This window comes from Manihot esculenta, chromosome 17 (genome assembly GCF_001659605.2).
Source record: "Manihot esculenta cultivar AM560-2 chromosome 17, M.esculenta_v8, whole genome shotgun sequence".
NCBI classification, from domain to species: Eukaryota; Viridiplantae; Streptophyta; class Magnoliopsida; order Malpighiales; family Euphorbiaceae; genus Manihot; species Manihot esculenta.
In genome coordinates, this window is record NC_035177.2 from 31,831,822 (window position 1) to 31,859,359 (window position 27,538).

Here is a 27,538-nt window from a genome sequence, read left to right on the forward strand (position 1 = left end):
TTTTAGTTGAGCCATTTCCTCTTTGTCATCACCTGTCACCACTATATCATCAACGTACACAATAAGAAGGTTGATTTTACCCTTGTGATGTTTAATAAACAAAGTGTGATCAGTATTGCTCTGTTGGTAACCAAAGGACATCATGCCTCTGCTAAAACTGTCAAACCAAGCTCTGGGAGATTATTTTAGCCCATAAATCTCCATGCAGGAATACATTCTTCACATCAAATTGCTATAAGCCCCAGTCCAAGTTGGCTGTACAAGATAACAGAACTCTGATTGAGTTCATTTTTGCAACTGTAGCAAATGTGCCTTGATAATCCACTCCATAGATTTAGGTGAAACCTTTAGCAACCAATCTGATCTTAAACGGTTCTAATTGTGCCATCAGTTTTGTGTTTCACTGTAAATACCCACTTAAAGCCAACAAGTTTCTTCCCAGCAACTTTCTTCAGAGATAGACAAGCTCCCATGTCTCATTTTTTGTCCGTGCTTTCATCTCTTCAATCATTCCTCCCTTCCATTTGAGATTTGTGAGAGCTTCCTTCCAATCCTGTGGAATAGATAGAGGAAATAGATAAGGCAAAGGCTCTATAGGAGGGAGACAAGAATTCCTAAAAAATAAAGTTAAAAATAAGATGTTTGGTACAAGATTTGACACCTTTTCTTTGTGCAATACGTTTATCTAAATCATTGGAGCATTCAAGAGTCGAAGGTAACTCACCAGAAGAAGATTCTTGACTCTGAATTGGTTGCATATGACTTCTTCTGCCTTGTCTCTCCTCAATACTTCCTCAAATCTAACTTGTCTAAACGTCTAATTCTCTCCCTAGAATTATCCCTTTGAACCATATAATTCAGAATCACAGAATTCGGAACTACTACTTGCTCATTATTCTCCCTATGAAGAGGTGAGTGAATGGTACTGAAGTAGAATTCAGTTTCTCTTAAAGTAACATCCATATTGACAAAGTATTTTCTAGATAGAAAATGATAACAGCTGCATCCCTTCCATGTCGAAGAATACCCAACACACATATTTAAAGGCCTTGGAGTTCAATTTTCTCGTCGTTCTAGCATGGACAAAGCAAACATATTCAAATACTTTTGATGGAATAATAAATAAATTCTTTCTTTATAAAACCTCTAAAGGACTTCATAAAATCAAAGGTCTTGAGTAAGATAAGCAGATACAAGGACTGATTCTCCCAATATGCTTTGAGTAGATTCACGGTGGATATAAAAGATCGAGCTACCTTCAATAGATGCCTGTTTTTCCTTTTAGCAATGCTATTTTGTGCACTGGTATAAAAACTTGTGTAGTGTACCATCCCATTGGACTCCAAATAAGCAAAAAAACCTACTATCCATATATTCTCTTCTATTGTCATTTCTCAAAATTTTCACCATTAAAAATAAAAAAATACATTACTTTTAACTTTAATCAAATATACCCAAGTCATTCGAATGCAATAATCAATAAAACCATCGATTACTAGATAAAGAGACATTTTGAATAGGCCCCCAAATATCAGAATGAATAGTTATTAAAGGAATTTGACTTTTATTATGATTTAAAAGATAAGAGATTCTAGTGTGCTTAACATGCTCACAAGCATCACAAATAAAGAACCAAACTGAGTTTCAACAAACAAACTAAGATACAATTTTTCTAAGACAAAAAAAAAAAAAGATGCCCTAACCATATGTACCACTATTATTTTCTGATTGACATCCTTATTTTCTCCAAAACAGGCTTGAGATATAGGAGAACCTCGATCACCTTCTAACATGTATAAGCGATTATACAATCTACCATTGTCAATCATCTTCCTTATGAGAAGACCCTAAATAACACAATATTGGTGATAGCACCGACAGATAAAAAATTGACAGAAAAATGGAGAATATGAAGAATAAATAATAATTTAATATTAGGTGCACAAATAACAGAATCTGTTCTGAATATAGAACTAAAAGAGCCATCAACAATTCTGACACTGTCTTTAGTCAAAGAAAGAAAATAATTAAGAAAACCTTTAAAAGAGCTTGTCATGTATCCATTCGCACCAAAATCAATAATTCATGGAACAATGTTAAGAGAGATAACATTATCTGACTTCACAAAGTTAGATGTGGCACTAGAGGAGGAGGAAGAGGTGTCATTATGAGACAGAAGGCGTTTGAGACTCTAAATTTCATTAGGCGAAAGGAACTCAGTAGCTGTTGTCTCCTTAAAGGGCTCCTCCACAGTTTCTGATAAATTAACTTGAGCTCTAGAGGTACCTCATTTTCCCCAACGGCCTCTAGTAGGACAACCATGTAACCTCCAGCAAGTTTCCTGGTATATCTCGGTTTCCCACAATAGTCACAATACAAGTGATCTTTCTTAGAATTAGAAGGTTGCAGTGTGGTCAAACTAGTAACCAATCTAGCCTTTTGAACTGATGCAGTAATATAGAGCATAGCATGTATGAACATGGGCATAGGCCTCTTCTAGTGAAGGAAAAGGGGTTTTTCTCCCAACAATTGAACCCAAATTGGATCATATTTGTTATTCAACCCTATAAAAAAAATCATAGACCTACTCCTTTTCAATCATTTTTTGAAATTTGACTGAATTTCCAGTACGGTCTGCCTGAAAGTCCTGATAGTAATCAAACTCTTGTAAGAAGCCACATAGCTCGTAATAAAATTGAGAGAGTCATTTCTCCTTGCTTGATACCATAGATCTTATTCCGAATATCATAAATTTGGGCATCATTCTCAATCTTAAAATAAGTCAATGACAAAGTCTTCCATATCTTTACAGCAGTATCAATTAACAAATAGCACTTAGAAATATAAGGTTGCATAGAGTTAAGTAACCATATCATAACAAAATAATTATTCGAGTCCCATTAAAAAAAATCTAGATCACTCTCATCCGGTTGTTTCTTATTACCGGTGACATAGTAGCTTTGATAAATAATAAATAAGACTTTGACCAAGCAAGATAATTGATTTCATCAAGTTTTATGGATCAATTTACTAGAAAGGGTTATTAGAATTAAAAACCGAGACCTTTTTACGTTCTGTCATGGTAAAAACAAATGAACTGTGAAAGAATAGGAAGTACCCAAGGTTGGATACACAACAAAACCCAATCAAATCACTAAAAGACCAAGTAGAGGCATGGGATGGCTGGCAAAGGGGTCGAAAATAGTGTCGGAGTAGACCGGATGGCATAACAATGTCGGACGGTGTCTCACGCATTGGGAAGGAAAGGCGCGTGAGCCTTATGCACGTGGACTTTCGGCATCGGACTTGGACGGCTGGCCGATGACAGTCCGGTGGCCCTGCTGGTGGCGGCGATGAGACAAAAAAAGGTCATAGATAGAGCAGTACCAAAAAGATAGATCTAGAGTTTTAAAAACTCTAAAGAAGAAAAATTGAATTTAAACTCTAAAATAAAAAAAAAAAAGTTCTGATACCATGAAGAATTTTGAAGAATTTTAGAGTATTCTTGTATTTCACTCTTGATCTTTACAAGTGATTTACATGATTATTTATATACAAAAAAAATGACTAAACAGAAAGCAAATAATTAAATAATTACAGAGATAATTAAGGATCCTAACTTATGCCTAAAATCCGTAATCAAATCAAATCATATTACTAAAGATCATCAAATAAATCAACAGTTGCCAAAACGCTAAGAAGGATATTAAACATACAAGACTGGATGAGATGAGAAGTAAATGCATCTAGTGAACAGTGAGAGCGGCTGGCATCCCTTGAGGACAAGTTAGGGGAGGGTCAACAAGAACGCTTAGTTGTATCCACCGTAGAGTAAGTGTTTGCCATTGCGCATAGGTTACCAATTCAAAAAAGGAATGTATTTAGTATTTGGAGAGAGGAAGAGTTGAATGGATCTAAAATTAACATGGACCAAGAGAGTAGAAGAGTGGCTCAGAACTAGAAGGCTCAATTTAGCCCACCCAAGTCCCAACTAATCAGAACTGAGACTTCGTCGAGTTGTTTTGAGTTACCAATGCACATGGAGGTGCGAGTAGTCAAGTTGACATGAGGACGCTAGGGGCAGCAGGGATGTGACATCTTGGCATAATGGAAACAATGGTTCAAATAATAAAGTAATAATTAGACAAGTTAAACGATCATATATTCCTTAAAGTTCATTAACAGAATCCAAAACATATACATCAACGTACTTGCATAGACGTACATATAAATCACTATTTACACATTCCATGAGACTGGTGGGAGTAGTGGTGGTGTTCTTAGATATTTGAAAGATGGGAGCCTTAATAACATCTAATTCAGAATTAGCAACAAATGGACAGGCAGAGTTTTATGTCACCTTTAGAGAAAGAGAAAGAGAAGGAAAACCCTAATAAAGAACATGATCCAACCCAGAACACAGGAGAGAGATTGGACATATGTTTATTATATTCTTATTTTATTATTTATTTCTTTGTAGGGGAAGCGGAAATGGCACTTTTGGGGGGAGTATTACCTGTATTACCCAAGATGGTGATAATAGTCTTGTTGGAGTCTGGTGTCAGATTCAACTGCATTAAACTCTGCAACATGAAAATATCAAACAGTATATTTCAACTACAACATGGCTGATGCAGATAAGGGAAGAAATTTTTAGAAACTCCTAAAAGGTTCCTTGTCTGTGTCACTCATTTAGAGGGATTCAACTTAACAATTGGTGTTTTTCATCATATGAATATACATATATCACAAAAATGAAATGTTGATTTCATTGTAGAACTATAAGATCTTGTTATAATGTACTACATAGATAGATAGAATCCAATCCGCAACTTAAGGAACTCTAGCATTGTAGCAGTGGATCTAACGTAATGGGCAATTGAATGCAGGTTCCAGGGTAGTGTTGTATGCATTTATTCTGCCTCTACTGTTATAAGACCAAAATTACCTTGTCCATCTCTAAAATGGAAAAGCCTCCAATAAAAAGTGCAGATGCAGATCCAGAGACATGGGTAGCTTCTCTGAGTGAAGCATTAACAGCAATAGATACATATGGTCTCATGTCCTTCAATCCAGGTATTGACCGTAACCGTATCAAATGCTCTGGTGAGTATGGGAAGAAGAGGCAATAGGAATTACCCGTGTCAAGATCCACCCATGGCTTTGCAAACCTTCAGTCCAGAGAAGGAAACAATATCGAAGAGTCAGAATATACCATCTATTTATTATACACACATCAGAAGAAAGAGTCAGAAACATACCCAACAAAAGAAGGATCAACCTTACAGTCGTATGACATTTCTTTACCCTTTTTGACAGCATCAAACTCATGGTGAATGTCACTGATTTAATCAAAAAGAACAACCAAAACCTTAATTATTTCTCCTGTGTCATTGTTTATGAATGTTAGTCTGCAGAACAGAAAGGAATGACCTAGTTCTTCAAATTAGGAAGTTGTGAAATGGTGCATCTATTGATGGTAAAGATGCAGCCTTGAGCAGATCCACATATTACCAGGAAACGATCAAGTTCAGGCTGTAGCCCTTAGCCCCCAAGTACTAAAGAGTAAGGATGATCTTTAAACAGCAAAACAGAAGGAAGTGCTTTTCCCAGAACATTAGAATTCACCCCAAATGGAGAAAAATCCAGAGAGTGAACTAAGTGTTGCCAACAGCATATCTAAGAAAATAATTGCCTCTACATGTCATGATTATCAGCAGCAGTGAAATGATGTGATGAAAATGCTCCAGAGATGCACAATACAGTAATTTGCCACCATTCCATTTCATAAAACCAAAATGAAAAATTGGTACTTCACAAGTGATCAAATGTCAAAGCATTCTCATGTTCTATGTTCATTAAAGGTTATCCATTTTGTGATGCAATCAATTCCTTGTAATCAAAGATCCAGAACAGAAACTTGACAAAATATCACTTGATGCTCTACGTCAGTCACTTAAAATCACTACAGTTTGAGCATGGACTAATTTACAAACCTGAATTTCACGGGGAAGCTATATCCTTTAGATGGGTAAGGAACATTTGTTAGCATCTCTTTCGGAGCATCAACAGTGACAATATTTCCTGATAGCACTGTAACTTCTGTCTGCAATTTCATGCTTGGAGATTCAAAATATACTGTTCAAAAATAACAATTCCAATAATGAAAAATCACAAAGCTCATATTAGTTTTAACTAAACTTGTGTATGACATAAAGATTTTCTTTTTTAAGAAGAAAAAAATCAGCACCTTGGGTTGAACCGATCCCAACTGCCTTAGCTCTTCCTGACATCTTATCTACAGATATGACACTTTCATTAACACTAAGCCAGCGGCCAGAGACATGATCATCAACACCTATCACATATAGGAAAATAAGTAATTAACTAGTTATGATATCCTTGGATCAATATAAAGGTGAAAAGAACTTTTTTCATGCTGTCGATTTCAAATTAAAAACACAGTTACTTCAGAACATTTTAGAAGAAACAAAAAGGAAATTTGAAGTGAATGTTGTACCCACCTTCAATATTGAAATCAAGTGAACTTCCTTGATAGAGGACAGGATTTTGCGGAAATACATGGGCGCCAACAGAGATCTAGAGAAATAAAGTATTCAGATGTCTTGAACTGGACTGAAGTATTCACAGGGGAACCCAACAAAGGGAGATTGGAAATTTTAAAATAACTTGCATATAAGGTATACTATTCACATAATTATCAGAGCAAATAATTATTCACAATTAAACAACAAGATATGCTCCAGGTAATAGTCTAAGCAAATGAGGAGGGTTGCTTACAAACCCCTTGTTATTTGCACCTGTAATTGTGGATCCATGCAGTTACAGAGCAAGAAATAGAATTATGATTGGTTCAAATTCTTAAACAATATCTTAGCAGCAGCCAACACATCCCATGATGATTGACCTAGGACCAAATTGAAAAAAAAAACAAATAATTTGTGTTTAATTATATCAGATAAATAAAAAGAACTGACTTGGAAAGACCAAAACTAATTTGAAATAGAGATTAAGATGTTTCTAAAGAGGTGTAAAATGATCTAATAAAAATTGAAGCAAGCTTAAGAAAATCAGCATGGAAAGTGTTAGTAACTTGGGTAAGGGATCTAGTTATGGGCGATTAGGCAGATTTATGGGTGTAGTGGATGAAGGGGAAGGAACCTATTTCTTTTTTCTACCTACAATGAAGGTTGTACAAGCTCATTAAGAAAGAACTTAAAGATCTCTAGAGTTAAGTACTCAATAATTTTTGCAAAATTCTAATCATGTCTCCTTTATTAATTTACTGCACTTAAATAGCATAGCAAAGGCTCTTCCTACAAACAAAAGAACTCAAAAGCATGAACTAAACATAGAGGATCACCCTCCTACAATTAAGGAATTGGAACCAACAACTAATTAAGTGGAGAATATGGAGAACATGGCTGAACTAAACCCACAGAATATGGCAGCAGCTCAATCATGTTGCAAGAAAAACAAGAATTTATCAAACGCCGTGTTTAGTGGTTTTGATCTGGTTTTGCATTTCAATATTTTTCTTTAGCCGCGTGTAAATCTCTTGTATATTAATAAGGGTTTGCTAACAGAAAGGCAAGCCATTTACCTAATTTCTTTACCCTTTCTATGTTCTAACAACAGTTTAAGGAAACTCAAATTCTCACAATATGGTGAAAGAAAAAATAAGGCTAGATTGCAATCAATTACTTGCAAGATGCAAACAGTTTGAGCGTTCATAAAAAGGCAAACAGTTACCAGCATATAGTCAGACTTCTCTGGATTACTGCTGAATGATACTCGTAAAAGTGCTCTACCACTACGCATTGCCTTCAGCCAGAAAGGAACAGAGTATTTGCAGTTACATACAGCTCAAGAAAATTCAGTAGGTATATGAAAAAGCAAAAGGTGTGCATTTGTATATAAAACAAAGTGATGCTTCATGCTAATCCAGTTTGTATGATAGATTTTAATTGAGAATGTAACAGATCCTGAGTGCATTAATTCTATCAACTTTGTCAACAAACCTTCAGATGGATATTCCCACTAGCATTTTTTGTATAATCTACAGAGACAATATCATGATAGTTTGTCTCAACATGATAGGGAACAACATTGTGTGCTTCAAAGAAGGGATTTCCTGGTTAGATTACAAAACACAAGAATGATGATTACTCATTATGGAGATATGAACTATAAATTATTGAGTATAAAACAAAAAGATAAGTACCTAAAGCATCAAAGTAGCTTATGGGAAGATCTAGTTCAGTGCCGATAGCAACATGAATTACATGGAACGGAAACTCCTTACTTGTTATTCTTATTTGAGCCACCTGACCAGAGTACAACATTAAAATATTTTGTAACTCTTCACAAAATCATCAAGAATATAATGAAGAGCAGATGCAGTCAAAGGAAATAGGCAAAGGCATTAGGTGGTGCCATCAACCAAGCTGATGCCACAAAGTCACCACATCAGAGAGAAAATTTAGGAAAAAATTGAAAACCAAGCCTTGCAGTTTGCTGGTTTCTAATCTAGGAGCAATGATTTTTAGCTTTATTTGCTTAACTTAGATTTCTCTATTACCACCTTAATACACAGTGCCATCTTGATGGACCTCTTTAAAGTTATGTATATTTAGTGCCCATATGATGTAAACTACTCATTCTCTATCATGTTTCATCATATCTAGGTACCACTGAATGATATTCAATCTTAAAATTTATATACTTGGGCACATTTTGTATGATTTTAACATCAGGCAGAAGTCGCATCAAAGTGAAAATATGAACAAAAAAGGCCGGTTAAGCTTTTACTAAATTTTTGAGCTTATAATGATATATAAATATCATGTCATAACAATTACAACTAAATACCTTTTTACTTGGTTGCACAACTTGATGCCTACTAATGATATTTTCTGTTTGGGGAAAGAAACCTAACTCATGGGCACCAGTCTGACAATGTATCATAGGTAGTATCTAGTTTGTAAAGGACTAAGGTTATATTTGGTAGAATGCAACATAAAAAGGTAATAAAGTAAAATAATAATGATTTGTATTGTGGGCATCATTACATCAATGCTACAACCATATTGTATGGAATAAGGATGTTGGGGTCAAATCTAACAACCAAGACATTATTAGTTTGTTAAACTCTGGTCACAGCAAAAACTTCCAATTTAGAAAACTGAGAATGAATATCTTAAACAAAAGTGATAATGCACCAAAAAGTCAAAGACAATATTAGAAAAGTGACTCATTTTCAAAAGATCAGTTGCATAAACACAAATAAATAAATTAATATGAACATAATACTTAACGCTAATACCTCAGCTACCCTAACACAAGACGCAATCTCAATCCTTCCAGTTGTTCGATCTTTGGCCTGTATGCATGCAAGATTGGTGCTCTCCATCGTTTTAATTCTATCTCCATCTATAGAAATTGCATCCTTTTGCCAAACTTCATTCTTTTCGCAGCATCTTAGTAAAGAATAAGTAATTGTTCCTTTGCGACTCTGACAATCCCACAGACCATGTGATTCCAGACAAGAAGGCAAAATACTGGATGTAATGTAATGAGGAGGAAGAATCCATGTTATTGGAACTCCAAGAGCAAGAGGGAGATCAGGAACAACCAATAATGATATGGATGCATTGTAAAGTCTTGTCTGTGAGAAAGAAGTAGAAACAAAATCACACATGAATGTAACCATAGCACTTGTCCTTCCTGCTGATCTGGAATGGAATGATAATTTCACATGAGAATCACTTACATGGTGGATGACAATGAAGATTTACAAAAAGGTGAGGATACAGAAGATGAGCTCCAAAGACTATAAAGGGACACAAACTAGCCTGGTTCCTTAACATAAAAACATCCTAAACAGAATGCTAACTATAAAAAAAAAAATAGCACAAGGATAATTGTTTTTCATCAGTAATTTTCTAGATTTTATACCTTCCATACAAGATTTTGATAAAACCAAGTTCTTTCTCATCATCCAATTGGAACCAATTCTTTTCACCATGTAAGCCTTCTGCTTTGTAGAAACCCAACACCTGAATCCATTAGCAGCAATATATGAGGACAAAAGAAATCCGAAACAACAGTAACAAGACTGCACTTATTCTTACCTTCTCATCATCTACAGTCCACTTGTACTTTTTGCAGAGCTCATAAAAGGAAAATAGATCACCCTGACAACAAAAGCAACTCAGTCAGAACTCAAGAAGCAATAAGGAAAACCAATAAAGACACTCCTTTTGGTTTCTTATTCTTGCCTCAGGAAATGAAGGATAAATTGGCATGTCACGACCAACATTGAGCTGTTCACTTTGTACGTTCAATATCGGTGAAGAAGGAACTCCCACTTTAATGTTACAATATGCTTGACAAATCACAACATCTCCATTCCCATAGACAGTGGAAAGGATTGTCTGACCATCAAAGCAGTACATAAAATGAGACAAGCATGCTATATTGAACTAAAGGCAAACAAGTCAAAGAAAAAGATTAATTTGAAGAGCCAGCAATACCTTGACCATGGAGAGAAATGCCAATGGATAGAACTTCAATGATTGATATAAATATTGGTTTATTAGAAAACAGAATCAGAGAGCCATTTTAGAGTCCTTTATCTAAATGAAATTGGAAAAACTGCAACATATTAAACACCTAACCGTATGCAACACAACCTGATCCTAATCTACATAACATTCATTAAAAGGTAGCAGAGGTCACTATATATCATCAATATTCTCTTGTAAGGGGAAAAATCAGAGCTTGTTTCTTCAGACAGGTTGATGGTCCAAATCAGACCTCACATTCATTTGCGAGCAGAAACAGGGGGAGATAATCTTCTCTACTTGGTTAAAACATAGTGGCATACAGATGACTCCATAGTCCATTCACTGCCATGAGAAAGAGAGAGAGAGAGAGAGAGAGATAGAGAGATAGAGAAACGTTTGTAAGAAATGGGGAGGGGGAAAAGAAAAGAAAAGGTGGGAAAGGAAAAGAGAAGAATGATGGAGCACTGAGAATGTTCCTCCTAAAAAGAAAATATACTTTACGATGTCATATAACCTTAAACTTCAACCAGTTCTAGACTTCTAGATGAGAAAGATAATATGTGCTTCCATTTTGGGACAGAAAAATATAAATACACAAACAAAAGATATTCATCAAATGTTAAACAATCTACAGTTCAAGCATGTAAAAATTAACCTCATCGTAATTCGTATGATACTCAATATGAACATATCTTAATCTAATCCACCATGTCCATCCATTTAAGGCACAGAAATATATAAATAAATAAATAAAAGATATTCATCAAAATTTTAAACAATCTATGCAAAAATTAACCTCATTACTCAACATGGCCATGTCTCAATCCAGTACAGATAGATGTTACAAAAGCAACAGTAGAGAATTGCTATTTCAAGGTTCACAAGCATTAAATTAGCTGAGCATCATATCTTACTGTGTTCCCAGCTGAGCATCATGTCTCAATCCAGTACACATAGATGTTACAAAAGCAACAGTAGAGAATTGCTATTTCAAGGTTCACAAGCATTAAGTTAGCTGAGTATCATATCTTACTGTGTTCCCAGGTGAAATTGCAGATAGTTGTCCAGAAGACCTGTCAATGGTTGCTATTCTGTCATCCAAGGAAGCATACTCAACATTGACACCAATTGTTGGGCCTCCTTTCACAGTAAGCTAAGCACAAAAATGTCTTCAATTCATAAGATGCAAGCAAAAGAGATATTAAGGTAAGAAAGAACTTATGGAATTAAATTAAAAACAAAAGAGATATATTTGATAATTACGATATAATTGAGAATCATGTACTTACATAATTTATTTTAAAAAAAAAAAAAAGAAACTAGTGGAGAATGTAGAATCACATATAAACGTGAATAAAGCAAATACAAGAAATTCTACTTCTATTTTCTTCACACTCCAAACTTGAAAATTTACATCTAAGAAGAAAATAATTCAAAAGATTCATGATCATACCACATAAGATGAACCTGGTACCAAGAATATATCATGCGGGTGAATTCTCAATGGTGCATAGACTTCTATTTTTACTGGTTGGCTCAGTATTTCATTTCCAGAATGTTGTTTGGCACTGACCTGATCTCAAGATCAAACATAAATTGGCATAATCAAGAATTGCCAAATAAAAATGAGATAAAAGTAAGCAAATGGACAATATACACATAGGCACGGGCTTTTTGCAAAATAAAGTGAAAAAAATAATATATTTCTTAAATCCTGGTTTGCGAAAAAATATTTCCCAGATCAGGGTGAATCAGAGCTCTACCGCACTTTATAAGTGCGGTAGACTCTTCCGCACTTTATAAGTGCGGTAGACTCTTCCGCACTTTATAAGTGCGGTAGACTCTTCCGCACTTATAAAATGCGGTAAAGAGCTGTTGAACCAAAATTAAAATTTTTTTAAATAAAAAAAATTCTACTGCACTTCACAAGTGCGGTAGAATTATATTTAAATTTATTTTAAAATATTAAAATTCTACCGCAAACTACAAGTGCGGTAGAATGTATTAATTTCTCAATTTACGTATTAACGCACTTTTAAAGTGCGGTAATACACGTAGGGTTTGTTTAATTTGTTTAATATATATTATATTAATTTTATTTATTTATTTATATATGAAATTTATAGATAATTATAAAAATTATATTAATATTAATTATTTAATATAATTAAAATTTAATATAATAATGATCATATATAAATTTATTTTAATAATTAAAATTATATATATATAACATTATAATTATATTTATTTAAATATAATATCATAATTATATTTATTTTAAAAATAATATCATATATTTTATATTTATTTATAGAATTTATTATTTTTATTAGAATTATATTTATAAATAAATAAATAAAATATTTAAGAATTATAAAAATTTAAAAAAATACATATAAATAATTAAAATTGTGGAATGTAATAAAAATAAAAACAATATAATTACAAATGATAAAATAAAATAAAAAATGCTAATGACATTCTAAATGTGCTCCCGTGCCACATTGACGTCCTCTTCGTTCATGTAGATGTCGAGTTCTATATGGCCGGCCATCACTACTTGTACTCTCACCTTCAGCAGTAGCAGGATTAATATTAAGATCAGGAGCCACCGAACTCGAATCTTGTGTTGCAGTATAATACAATGGTAAATAGATATTATCAGATGCAAAAGTGAAGTACTAATGCCCGATGATGTGTACTGTACAAATATAATTTTAATAAATAAATATAAAATATAATTCTAATAAAAATAATAAATTCTATAAATAAATATAAAATATATGATATTATTTTTAAATTTTATTTTTAAATATAAAATAAAAATAATATTATTTTTAAATTTTATAAATATAAAATAATAAATTCTAATAAAGTGCGGTAGAATTGTATTTAAATTTTTTTAAATAAAAAAAAATTCTACCGCACTTCAAAATTGCGGTAGAATTGTATTTAAAAGTGCGGTAATACGTAAATTGAGAAATTGATATACTCTACCGCACTTTTAGTTTGCGGTAGAATTTTAATTTTTTAAAATAAATTTAAATACAATTCTACCGCAATTTTGAAGTGCGGTAGAATTTTTTTTATTTAAAAAAATTTTAATTTTGGTTCAACGGCTCTTTACCGCATTTTATAAGTGCGGAAGAGCCTACCGCACTTATAAAGTGCGGTAGATCCTTGATTCACCCTGATCTGGGAAATATTTTTTCGCAAACAAGGATTTAAGAAATATATTATTTTTTTCACTTTATTTTGCAAAAAGCCCCATAGGCACAGGCTCAAACAAGGAACTTACATAAAGAGTTGTGATCCCAAGATCTTTAGCAATAATATTGAAGTGTGGTCTATTAACATACCCACCACCAGAACTTGGAATACCATCGTCATCTACAAGTTCAACTATATCGTCCTCAATCCATACATGAAACTCCATGTAAGCATACTGCAACAATATTTACAAACATTAAAATTCTTAGGATCCTAAAACAAGAAGACATGATTCAGATGAAACTACTGCATGCAGAAAAAAAAAAAAAAGAACAACTGAGACCAGTGGATATGAAACAGGAGAGACCAACTAGGCTAAAAAAATTTGCAGGTCTCTATTCTCAGCGTTCATGCCCTTACAAATATCAGAACTCAAATGCAAGTCTGCAATGGATCTTGTTTAACGAGCATGCCAACTTGAGATAAACTGGGAAAAAAAATAGCTGCCTGAAAAGTGCAAATTGATAAATTAAGATCAATTAAAACCTGATTAGAATCAAATGTGCTTCCATCTCTAATACCAGCCATTAGATCTATGGATGATGACTGTCCTTCCTGAAATTGTGAAAGTAAAATAATTAATATTAGTTCAGAACAAACTTAAAAACACTCGGATACCACAAGACGCACCATAAGGCTTATTTCTTCTCCTGACACAATCTTTATCCAGTCTAATTCTGCTACTTGGACCTGGAAACATTTACCCCATGAGAAACTGAACAAGTTACGTACAACAGTGAATACGAGAATTAAAGCATGTAGAATATCAGATTTAACTGAATGAAGGGGGGGGGGGGGGGGAGCTGAGAATTGCAAAGTCATATGGTTTACAAAATGTCTTAAAATATGAATTATCTGGATGAGCAAGATATTGTGTTGATGATAACGGAGTAATGCAAAATAAAACACCGATAGCATATCATTACTTTTTCTCACTTGCTTTAGAGAGAGAATTTAAAGTCACTAAAAATGAAGGGCAGATACAGTTACAATGTCTCACTACGAGCAGCGCAACCCCTTAACTTAATCAACTAATTTTTAATTCCAAACTAGTAGGTATTGGTATATTGATCCTTTCGCTTACTCCATCAAGATTATGGCCTACATACTTAAACAAATTAAGATTACTAAATCCTTTTTCACTAATTAGGTACTTTCCCTAAAGTCACCCTGCTCCTCCCCCTCGATTTCCTTTTTCCTGGAATTTCATTATGCTCAACTTTGCATATCAATAGATTAATGGTCTATAATGCATGAAGTCCAATTCAACTCGTCTCCTCTCAACTTCCCACAATGGGTGCCACTTCCACCTCAGAAATGTGTTCATTTTTTATTTGGTCTATCCTCGTATTTCCACATATCCATCCAAGCACTCTCATTTCTACTATGCTGATCTTGTATTTCTCTTTACCTTACTCAAAAGAAATCTTCCCGCATAAATGAAACCCTTGAAGGTATAGTAAAGTTAGCATAAAACTTGATAGTACATATTAAGATAATAAATTATCAACATTAACAATTAGACCTTGAAACTTTATTGTGGCAACACTAACCCAGCTGAAAATATTCACATTGGATGGCATAATAGAAAAGAAAGAAAAGGAGAAACACAATACCACAGCAGAAGCTGCAGTAGTAGGAGCAAGCCCAATATCATAAACTGTCACAAGTGCAGTCCCCAACCCTTTAGGGGAGAGAGTTAAATGAAAGCACTGCATGCCTGGTGGGGATTGAATAACCTCTACCACACGAGAATCATTAACAGCAGCTTCTAAAAAGCAGCTTCCCCCTGTAATTGACAAATTTACCTGACAAAAAAGACAATTACTTCTGGTGTAAGATTTAACAAGCTAGAATTGGATATAATTTGTCTGACACATTACTTCAAATTTGTATACATTTGGCATCATCTGTGACATCTAAATTTATCCACTTAATAACAAATGTATATATGTTTTCCTAATGAACATCAATATGCTCTGGACAATCTGTCAAAGACATAATATTCGATTTTGCATTGGAACACATACTGAAAACTGAGATCACTGTTATTATTCTCCTGATGAATGTACAAACAACAGTTTACCAACATTTGAACTGCAGTTATTTGTTCTGACATATCATATAGTGAAAAAGAGCCAGATGCATTATCCTGTAAAGCTGACCCAAATTCATGAGAAGACTTTAGAACATCTGACAAACTAACCACAAAAAATAAGGAAAGTTTTCAACTACATCCAGAAGTACCTTCATTATGCTGATCTAGAAAAACCACTGGCACAACATCTGAATCCGCAGTTGTCTCACATCAGAAACATGCTTATAGCATAAAAAACCTTATATATCATTCACCTCAACAAACTAATAGAAACCAAAATGGACAATAATCCAGTTATCAATTAAGGATAACCTATCTCAAACTATCATACATACCAAAAAAAAAAGAAAAAGGAAAAAGATTCCATAGCATAATCCTACTGGAGAAAAGAAAAATCGATTGATTTAGTTTAAAAGAAATATGAAGTCATGAATGGAAAAAAGATTATTGTCCTCATGCATAAACATAATCTTCTTATAAAGCTCCAAAAATTAATGCCATGAAACAATTTACTGCTGAATTTAAAATGCTAATTGATTCACAAATGTGATTGTTTAAAAAAATTTTGGGCAATCGATTTCTTTTATTTAGTTGGTTTTTCAACACAATTAAAGGGAAAATGGTCAATTAGTGAGTCATTCTACTAACCCCCACCCCCAAGGAAGTAAATTTCGACGTAGCAAGGAAAGTGGATTACTTCCTGGGAACTCCTACTCATCCCCCAACCAAAGACAGGCCTAAAAACAAGGCATGTTAAATTAAGTAGGGACATGATGTAACTCCACTAACTATTTAATCAGCAGGTCATGTTAGATTCACCAACCCAAAACTAATTCAAGATGACCCATGTCCTTTTTTTTTATAATTTTCTATTTATTAAAAAATGACAAACTTAATGTGAAATCTATCATCATATTCTGTCAGTCACCCAAAAAATTGTATAAAGAAATGGCTAAAACTGGGATTTTGTTACATGCCATTGCAGACATATTACCCTGAAGACCTAACAGATTATATTGATCACGACCTTTTTGGGTCAACATATCAGATCCAAGACATGATTCTGCTGAGACAAGCATGATTAAGGGTAAACTTAAATCCACATATATGCAATAAGTTTAAGTTGTTCACATGTTATATCCAATATTTTGCCACCTCTTTATGAGGAATACAATTTCTAATCAGAAAGACAAGAACAAGGACAAATCAACTGTTTCAGTTTTTCTTTTATTTTCTTTTAATTAGAACAAGTAAGCAGGACAACCCACAATAGCAAGGCATTTGCAACTCGACTAACTGTGAGATGAAAACAGTATATATGAGCATTAAGATGACATCACAATCTACCTTAGCATTGGGATTGAAAAATAACAGGTTGTACTCTGGATTGACTCTCAATGTAGAAACAAGCTGCATATGTAGGAAAACAAAAAAAAAAAATCAAAAACTAAGAATCAAGCTTGTGGCAACAATAAACCATAATATTCAGAACTTCAACCCCATAAGAATACATAATTCATAAAGAAAAGGACAGATATCTAAGGGCCCCTGTAAAACAATAACAATACAAAAGCATACCTGTAATCGTATAGCATCTGTAAGAACAATCTCTGAAGTTGGCAGTTGGGCAGAACAATGACTACCGATGGCATCGCAAAAGCCAATAACGGTAGCACGAACTATGCACTGAGAAACAAAAATTCAAACCCCAGTTAACATATATAGAACATTAGTGCAAAAGATCCATTACTTGTGGGGTGTAACAGATAAAAGTTTCCGGCACTACTAATGTTTGGTAATGCTAATTTCCCAAGCAAGTTGAATAAGATACAATTCTCATGTACAACACACCATGGATTTAAATCATAGACATGGGTAGGACTAAAATGGACATGACATAATGATAAATAACTATTGCTATGTTTTTTTCTTTTGAAAAAATTACTAAGGTCCAGAAATGAATTTAGATAATTAAAGATTTAATTAAAACTAAGATATACAACTAAATAACAAATATAAATAAATCAATTAAAAACATTAAATCCATGGTTTTAAATATGGATGTGATGAAGCTTTCTTTGGCTCTCTACAGAACAAAAGAAGCAGATTCTATGTCCATTATTACCTGTTAAGTGTAAGCTCCCATTGTTGTGACACCCGTAACAAGGCAAAAGAAAAAAATATGCACCTGTATTGACCTTTATATAATGAAGACCATTATTTGCCATTAAGTAATGGTACTGGTACCGGTCAACTGCATTACTTTCTTTTTCCAGATTGAGGCAGCAGCTCTTACTTTTTCTAGTTCTACACCTCAATATCTTGCAAAAGTGAATTATTAATTTTTGTTCTGTGTCTTCTGCTTATCTATTGAAGAAATTATGTTTGATGCCAGGTTTTATTAAATTTATGGCATGCAGCACTAGTTTGCCCGAAATATAGGTTACTTTTTTTAAGTTTGAACTATTTTCAGAATTAATTTTAGTAAAACACATAATTAATTATAAAATAATATCAAAGAAACTTTTAGGTTTCACTAATGTTTGTGTTATAAGTTATAGAAAGTAAATATGTTAATATAGGAAGTAAATATTGATAGATGGGTCAGTTGCTTAATCTTAGGGATTGTATAATCATAGGCTTGATTTTCCTTCCTGTTTAAATACTGGCTCTCATGTACAAATAGATTGTAATCTCTATTGTGAGACAACAACAAAATATTATATTTGTACATGGTATCAAAGCCTTTCTCGCAGAGATTTAATTTTTCTCTCTCTCATCAAGTTTTAAATTTTTTTTTTTGAGACTTAGGGCTCTGTTCATTTGGGCTACCCATAAAGGGTAACATTTGGATCTCACCGTCGTTAGAGTCGCCACACCGTCCACTTGTCAGATCTGAAGTTTGTTTGCCATTCGGGTGTTGGGTGGAGGTGTTTTAGGTACTATTCATATTCGGGTACTGTTCATCGACATTGTTCACGGTACTGTTCACGAGTACTGTTCACACCGGGTACTGTTTTCTGATTCTGTGTTTCTTTTGTTGCTATCGTTTTGGGTTGGTTGTCCTTATGGCTGAAGTTAAACCCACCACCGTAACTGATGTGATTCACGGAACACAAATTGAATGGATCTTCCGATCATGGAATTTTGATATCTGCAGATGAGTATGCACAATTCATCCAATACCAGGCATCTCTAAAATCCTCTAATTCCTCCTCTATCACTGCAATTGCCGAGTCAGGTAACTCTACTGCATGTCTTGTGTCCAAATCCTCTAAATGGGTTATTGATTCTGGTGCTACCGATCATATGTCAGGTAATTCTACCCTTTTGTCCAATCTTGAGTCTCATACATCGCCTTCTTATGTTACTCTTGCTGATGGCACTAAATCTTCTGTCATGTCAACTTAACTCCTCTTTCTGTATCCTCTGTGTTATGTCTCCCTAAGTTCGCATTTAATTTGCTTTCCGTGAGTAAACTCACTCGTGCATTGAATTGTTGTGTCTCATTCTTTCCTGATCACTGTGTTCTTCAGGATCTTTCGACGAAGCAGATTATTGGTAGAGGGAGTGAGTCAGAGGGCCTGAGTCCGAGGGCCTTTACGTCTTGGATCAGCAACTATCTCGACCTCCTCGATCTCTGGTATGCTCTACGCGTTTAACACCTTTTGATGTTCAATGTCGTTTGGGCCATCCTTCTCTTTCGGCTTTGAAGAAGCTATACCCACAATTTCATTCTTTGTCTATTCTAGATTATGAGTCTTGTCAATTTGCCAAACATCATCGTTTACCTACATTGTCTCGAGTCAATAAATGGGCTTCGTCCCCCTTTGAGTTAGTCCATTCAGATGTTTGGGGTCCTTGTCCTGTTGTGTCTAAGTCTGGCTTTAAGTATTTTGTTACTTTTGTTGATGATTTCTCTCGTACTACTTGGTTATTTTTAATGAAGAGTCGTTTAGAATTATTTTCTATTTTTTGTGCATTTTATACTGAAATCCAAACCCAATTCAATACTTCCATCCGTATATTGCAAAGTGATAATGCTAAAGAGTATCTCTCTAGGGAATTTCAATCTTATTTGTTACAAAAAGGGATTCTTCATCAGTCCTCTTGTGTTGCCACTCCTTCACAAAATGGAGTTGCTGAAAGAAAAAATCGACATCTTCTTGAAGTAGCCAGAGCCCTCTTATTCCAAATGAAGGTACCTAAATGTTTTTGGGCTGATGCTGTATCCACTACTTGTTTTTTGATCAATCGCATGCCTTCCTCCATCCTTCATGGTGATATCCCTTATAACATTTTGTTTCCCACTAAATCTTTGTTTCCTATTGAGCCACGTATCTTTGGTTGTACTTGTTTTGTTCGTGATGTTCGTCCACAGATTACTAAATTGAATCCAAAATCACTCAAATGTGTCTTCCTTGGCTACTCTTGACGTCAGAAAGGGTATCGTTGTTTTTCTCCTTATCTGAATCGGTATCTTGTGTCTGCGGATGTAACATTCTTTGAGTCCACTCCGTTTTTTCCGCCATCATCTGTTTATAACACCCAGGAGGAGGAAGATGACCTCTTGTTATACACTGTTCGCTCTCTGTCTCCTCAGACTACTCCTACACCTTTCGCTCATGTGCCAGGTCGCCCTCCCATCTTTCATGTGTATTCCAGACGCTTAGAGGACTCTGACTCCGTTCCGCTACCCGCTTCTTCGTCGACCGATCCTACTCCCACTGATCCTTCACTGTCTGATTTGGATTTGCCCATTGCTCTTCGCAAAGGTAAACATACTTGCACTTATCCTATTTCATCTTGTGTCTCTTATGATCAATTATCCTCCTCTTCTCGTTGTTTTGTCACTGCTTTAGATTCTATTTCAATTCCCAAAACTGTTATGGAGGCTTTGTCCCATCCTGGTTGGCGTGCTGCAATGGAAGAGGAAATGATGGCCCTTAACACTAATGGTACTTGGGAGTTGATGTCCTTGCCCCCAGGAAAGCGGGCTATTGGGTGCAAATGGGTGTTTGCAGTGAAAGTAAACCCTGATGGATCTATTGCTCGCCTCAAGGCCCGTTTAGTGGCCAAAGGTTATGCACAAACTTATGGAGTTGACTATTCTGATACATTCTCCCCAGTTGCCAAGCTCGCATCTGTCCGATTGTTTATTTCCTTGGCAGCTACTCATGATTGGCCTTTGCATCAATTGGATATTAAAAATGCTTTTCTTCATGGTGATCTTCAGGAGGAGGTTTATATTGAGCAACCACCTGGTTTTGTTGCTCAGGGGGAGTCAGGTAAGGTTTGTAAACTTCGAAAATCCCTTTATGACTTGAAACAGAGTCCTCGGGCATGGTTTGGCAGGTTTAGTGAGGTAGTCCAACAATTTGGAATGAAGATGAGTAAGTGTGATCACTCAGTGTTTTATAGAAATTCTGATAATGGAGTAATTCTGCTTGTAGTATATGTGGATGATATCATTATTACAGGAAGTGACATTGCTGGCATCACATCCCTAAAAGAATTTCTTAAAACACAGTTTCATACAAAGGATTTGGATTCCTTGAAATATTTCTTGGGAATCGAAGTTATGCGGTGTAAAAAAGGCATCTTCTTATCTCAAAGAAAATATGTTCTTGATTTGTTGGCAGAAACAGGAAAATTGGGTGCTAAGCCTTGTAGTGCCCCAATGACTCCTAACCTTCAACTTATCACAGAAGACAGTGAGCCATTTGCAGATCCTGGAAGGTATAGAAGATTAATTGGCAAGCTGAATTATTTGACGGTGACTCGTCCTGATATTGCATATTCAGTGAGTGTGGTAAGACAGTTTATGTCTTCTCCTACTGTTGCCCAGTGAGATGCTCTGGGACAGATTCTTTGTTACCTTAAAGGGGTCCTAGGGCGAGGCCTATTCTATGGTAACCATGGGCACTCAAATATTGAATGTTTTTCTGATGCTGATTGGGCAGGCTCAAAAGTTGATAGGAGGTCAACTACTGGGTATTGTGTTTTTGTGGGAGGTAACTTGGTCTCATGGAAAAGTAAGAAGCAAAATGTGGTCTCCCGTTCTAGTGTTGAATCTGAATATCGAGCCATGGCACAAGCCGTTTGTGAAATCTTGTGGGTACGTCAACTGTTGGAAGAAGTTGGGTTCACAAATTCGGTGCCTGCTAAGTTGTGGTGTGATAATCAAGCAGCTACCCACATTGCCTCCAACCCAGTATTTCACGAGAGGACTAAACACATCGAGATTGATTGTCATTTTATTCGTGAAAAGGTCCAACAAAAGATAATAACAACAGGACATATTCGAACTGGAGAACAATTAGGAGATATTTTCACTAAAGCTCTGAATGGGACTCGAGTTGATTATATATGTAACAAGTTGGGCATGATTAACATTTATGATCCAACTTGAGGGGGAGTGTTATAAGTTATAGAAAGTAAATATGTTAATATAGGAAGTAAATATTGATAGATGGGTCAGTTGCTTAATCTTAGGGATTGTATAATCATAGGCTTGATTTTCCTTCCTGTTTAGATACTGGCTCTCATGTATAAATAGATTGTAATCTCTATTGTGAGACAACAACAAAATATTATATTTCTACAGTTTGTGAAGTATGATGTTAGTTCTCACTATCCAAATAGTTATTTTAGTTTTAAACAGATTAATGCTAATGCTGGCTGAGAATATTGGAATTATTGTCTCTATTTTATTTGTTTACGCTTATTATTCAGTTGTGTATCTTAGTTTTACTTCCATTCTTAAATATCTATTCATTTGTTGAACTTTGAATTCTTTATTTTTCTTTTGATGATTTTTGTTTAGATACTTTCTGTAAATAGCCTAGATTTGTAGTAATGGTATCAGAGTCAAGGTCTTGCGTTCGAATCCTAGCAGGGGCTGGAGAGGGGATTGTTGGCCAAGTGGGCCAGCATCCTGCTCAAATCCCTTCGAATCATGGCACTTGGGCTTGCTACGCTATAAGGAATTGGAGTTGCATCTCTGCTAAAAGCTTAAGCTTTTGGCATGGTAGTAAGCGCTCGATCCTACAATTGGTATCAGAGCCTCCCCATCCGATGTTGAGCCTCCTATAAATATGTCACGCACCAGTAAAATTATGGGCGTGAGGGAGTGTGTTGAATCCCACGTTAGTTGTGGAAAGAGGTAATGTGCCCTTATATGGACCATAGGCACTCCTCCCCCTTGAGCTAGCTTTTGGGGTGAGTTAAGCCTGACCCAAATTTAACAATAATAATTATTTCTATGGAAGTGTTTAAACTCCCAGACTCCCAGTTAAACTTGACGAAATAATTAAATAATACAAAATGATAGCAGGTAAAATTAAAAGATCAAAATGTATTAATATTTAATATAAAATGTCATAACTTGACAACTAGTTTAAGAAATGAAAATAAGAAAAACAAACCAAAAAGGATGAAGAGAGAAAAGAGTGATTGTTGGTAGAAATTAGCTAAGGAAAGGTTTTATGTGCACTTTTTATAGTAAAATCTTAAATTTTGGAACTACAAAGTCTAACAATCCTCCAGAAAAAAATCGACTGATATCAATTCTTACTATTTGGTCACGGTTCAAGTACATCTTGAGTCACCTATAGATCTTAATATCTACAATCCACAATCAGATCAAATCAAGAATCACACAATTCTAACAATAGTGTTTAAAACCATGTCACATACTCTTCATCTCCTTCCCACCTAATATACATATGCATAAATGCACACTACAGTTAAAACCCTCAAGAAAAAGTGAATAAATGAAGTGAAGACACTACTCATTGAATCGATGAGGTTCCAGGCTTCAATTTTGGGCGAGTATTATGAAAAGTCTATATTAATATTTTATATTTCTATTTAGTTATATTCTTATTTAGTTGTGTAGCATAAATTTAGGGACCTGCTAGAGTGATTTTAAGGAAATATGTGTACAAATATGTAAATTTTTTATTTTTATAGATGTAGATAAATATGTAATTTTTTATTTTTATAGATGTAGCCTTTGTGCACTTTCCCTTGTCTTTCTTTCTTCCCTTTTTTCTTTCTTTTTCTGATTCTTAAATCTCAAGGACTATAAAATAAGGATGAAGACATTGAAATTCTGGCAGTACCTCTCCCGATTCATTTTGCAAGGCCAAAAACCTCTCCCAACTTGATTTAGACCACTTAGCTTCATCTGCATCCCAATATGCCAGCCCTTCACAGCTGCTCAATTCCCATTTCAAATAAAGAGAAGATGAGTTTGCAAAAGCTTCTCCAGTAGAATCAATGCTAACTGCAGCTACACGAACTGTTCGCCCATTAGCCACAGTAATGGAGGTGACTCGGATTTTCCCTGTGCTATGTTCAGCAAGAGCAGCATTCCTTATAGCAGCATGTCTGTTTACTGCAGAATGCTACAAATTCAGCCAAACAGCATCTATCTCTGAAGTAAACATCATCAAAACTGAAAAAAGCTCTTGATTGTACATTTGCGAAAAACACAAAATCCTTACCAGGTTCATCAACTATGAGTGCAATTGAAGAAGGCAATCTACATGTGAGAGACAATGTAACTTCCGCTATCACTGGCAGAGGGTGGTTGTCACCAACCGCATTCCCCCGTTTGAAAACCAATTGCTGAAACATTTGAAACCAGAGTGAGAAAATAAATTATGATTTTTTAGTATCAAATAGAACTGGAGGTAGAAGAAGCGAGTGCAGACTGCAGACTCACAAATATTCCGATAGTTTGGCATGAGACCCTATACATACTCTGATATTTCCCAGAAAGTGGATGTACATGAACCCCATCTTTAGAGTAAGCACGTTTGTCATCCAATATTTCAACAGTTTCAATTAAATCAACACCTTTATCCCAGCTTTCGGGTCCTCCTAAAAGAATAACATCTAGACTTGTTCCAGGGACAAGGTATAACCTCTCCAAATTTTCCAATTGATTACTTGCTTCAACATGAGCTAAATCAAACCAGTATCCACCAAACTGGTTTCCATCACCCACTTGACGCACAACTAATGGTGGATATGCTGCAATACGTGATGATGCTTTCAAAATTACAGGTTCATGGAAAGGATGATCATACTGGTCATATTCTTTTGACAGTGTCGCATGCAGCATTGTCTGACCAGAATCAGAAGCATATACAGAGGTCCATGAGCATGGTGGACCAAAAACTGAAACATAGAGTTGAACATCTCCTCGCTTTTCCAAAACAGGTGGCTCCTTTGTTGCATTGACAACAGTAAAAGACTCACTTCCAACTATCCATTTTATGAACGAGTGAAAAGCATTGCACCTATTAAAAAAGGCACCTGAAAACACAAAAAGAAAAATGTAAATTAACTTAAAAGCAAAAGATCAAGAAAATCAACCACCTAGACCCAAAAGCACATTCCACTTGATTGTAGGATATATCATCACCATTAGATGCTTTCATTGTCACAGCAGCATGAAGATGTGATCCTACAACCGTCTCTACAGGGAAGTTTTGAAGCATAATCATAGATGATGGAGTAGAAACTTCCACAATCACCTGTTAAAAAGGAAGGGGCAAAAACTAAATTAGTTTGGGCAAGGAGAAAGTGGAACAAGGGAAAGGAGTTGCATAACATCTTAAGTAACCAGATAACAAAATTTTATGAATGAACAGCAGAAGAAGTATTTAACACAATCCAGAGTAATAAATATACTGCTTGTTCAGGTCCAAGGTGTTGTTAGTAACTTCAGTAACTAAACCTAACACTGTCCCCAACCCCGCCAAAAAAATGAAATAACTAAGGAGACGAAGGCACACCCACTGCAAAGGTATTTACACCATTTTGACATAATTGAGCACAAAAAGCACTTATGCGGCAATCATTTTGTGAAGCATGAACCACTAATAATGTATTGTAGCCTTAGGATGAATTCCATAATAGCACTATCAACAATAATATGGTATTGTCATTAAATAGAGAGCGAGAGGGAGAGAGAGAGAGAGAGAGACACACACACACAAACACAGACATGAGAGTTCAAAAAATATTTGGGGTTTTGAAAAAACATATACATGTGAAATTGTCAATTGCAGACAATCTGATGCCATCTAAATCAGATTATAAATATTCCCTTCATTCCACAAAGATATGCTTACTTTTCTTTTTCATCTGTCCTAAATTATAGATCACTTTCCTTTTTAAATGATAATTTATTTATTTGCTTCCTACTATGCCTATATTTAATAGACATTGAAAAGCTAAATTTATTAGTTCAAAAAATAATTTAGTAATAGAGCTATAAATAAAGGGTATATTAGGAAAGACAATATAAAATTTATTGCTTTAACTATTTTAAATATATTTTCTTAATTAATGTGAAATTAACTATAAGCCTATCTTTGAGGGGCGGGAAGAGTAGAATTTATAAATCAAACTAAAAAATCCAAGAAACATGGTGAAAAATTGGGGAGTGCAGATTAAAGCTGTAGTGATGACAATAAACAACTAAAAAGAATTATGTCGATGGCTGAATGCACTCAACACAATACAGAAGGAAAGCACAAACAGTATGTGATGCATCTACCTGTCAACATAGAGTTCAAGATGCTATGTAATAATGATCAGTTGATAACAAAAGCAGTGAGATTAAAGAATTATTCAAATCCCCAAGTTATTGTGGCTAGATGAGCACTACAGAACTAAGACCAAACACCCATTCTCCGTATGTTTGGGAAAGAATCCTTGATGTAAATAAAAGAGTTGGAAAATAGGAAGAAGAGAGAAACAATCAAATGAGAGAAAATAGGGACTAGAGCTAGAGAAAGCACAGATAAATATAAAAAAGGGAAGATCCAGATAAGATTCTATTACTATAGGAATACTCTCAATCGCAAACTGGAAAATCCCAATCAGAAGGAAAACCTATAATAAGATCTCAACAATTTTTTTTAAAAAAAAGGGAACTGAATATCTCCATATACACATTTAGACTACACCCTTACGATCTCCATAATTCTCTCCCTCTTGGCAGTTGGTAACTCATAACACTGAATTTGATACAATTTAGTCTGAGTACAGTAACTCAGTAGTCAAATAAATTATGGGTGCATGCAAATTAAGTTCAATGATTTTTGGATCTACAATTCCTAAACTGGGAAAAGCTCATATACAAGATTACATCATTAAGCTGACATTATATATGATATCTCGTTACAGTTGACAGTAACTACTTTAATAGTTGGATTTTGGTCCATTTGATAGTTGATACGCCTGGGGTTAATCCCCTGGGTTGAAACTCCCAAGAACGAAGAAATGGAAAAAGGCAAAAACTGAAACAGTTATTAATCATAAATGCATTATAATAATGTTACCTCATCATAATTAAATGGATCACAAATGGACGCTACTCTGATTGTTGCTTTACCAGGCTTCTTTGCCTGGATAATGCCCGATGCAGATATTGATACAACAGTCACATCTGAAGAAAACCATTTGTAATCACTGGATACTTGTGCACAACCTGCATATCACAATAATCTTTGAATGTCTATCACCAATTTCAGGTGAAGGTTAATGATTGAATGCA

At 34.8% G+C, this 27,538-nt stretch overlaps 1 protein-coding gene across 2 annotated transcripts in view; it reads right to left on the bottom strand.

Annotated features, from left to right (window-relative positions):
- The window catches only part of LOC110605204 (nuclear pore complex protein GP210), a 44,207-nt gene that overhangs the window by 10,306 nt on the left and 6,363 nt on the right, over positions 1-27,538 (bottom strand). The window contains exons 8-33 of one of the 2 annotated variants that reach the window (XM_021743599.2): positions 27,324-27,472; positions 25,397-25,508; positions 24,692-25,287; positions 24,471-24,594; positions 24,087-24,361; positions 17,539-17,646; positions 17,308-17,370; positions 15,479-15,670; positions 14,493-14,552; positions 14,349-14,417; positions 13,891-14,037; positions 12,043-12,162; positions 11,623-11,742; positions 10,302-10,457; positions 10,155-10,217; positions 9,979-10,079; positions 9,347-9,755; positions 8,246-8,348; positions 8,043-8,155; positions 7,774-7,845; positions 6,525-6,600; positions 6,251-6,358; positions 5,997-6,138; positions 5,262-5,342; positions 4,949-5,171; positions 4,517-4,583 (exon numbers count right to left, since the gene is read on the bottom strand). In XM_021743599.2, the coding sequence (XP_021599291.1) occupies positions 4,517-4,583; positions 4,949-5,171; positions 5,262-5,342; positions 5,997-6,138; positions 6,251-6,358; positions 6,525-6,600; positions 7,774-7,845; positions 8,043-8,155; positions 8,246-8,348; positions 9,347-9,755; positions 9,979-10,079; positions 10,155-10,217; positions 10,302-10,457; positions 11,623-11,742; positions 12,043-12,162; positions 13,891-14,037; positions 14,349-14,417; positions 14,493-14,552; positions 15,479-15,670; positions 17,308-17,370; positions 17,539-17,646; positions 24,087-24,361; positions 24,471-24,594; positions 24,692-25,287; positions 25,397-25,508; positions 27,324-27,472 (3,849 nt within the window). The remainder of the gene's footprint in view (positions 1-4,516; positions 4,584-4,948; positions 5,172-5,261; positions 5,343-5,996; positions 6,139-6,250; positions 6,359-6,524; positions 6,601-7,773; positions 7,846-8,042; positions 8,156-8,245; positions 8,349-9,346; positions 9,756-9,978; positions 10,080-10,154; positions 10,218-10,301; positions 10,458-11,622; positions 11,743-12,042; positions 12,163-13,890; positions 14,038-14,348; positions 14,418-14,492; positions 14,553-15,478; positions 15,671-17,307; positions 17,371-17,538; positions 17,647-24,086; positions 24,362-24,470; positions 24,595-24,691; positions 25,288-25,396; positions 25,509-27,323; positions 27,473-27,538) is intronic. The other variant, XM_043952522.1, reaches the window with a different exon arrangement.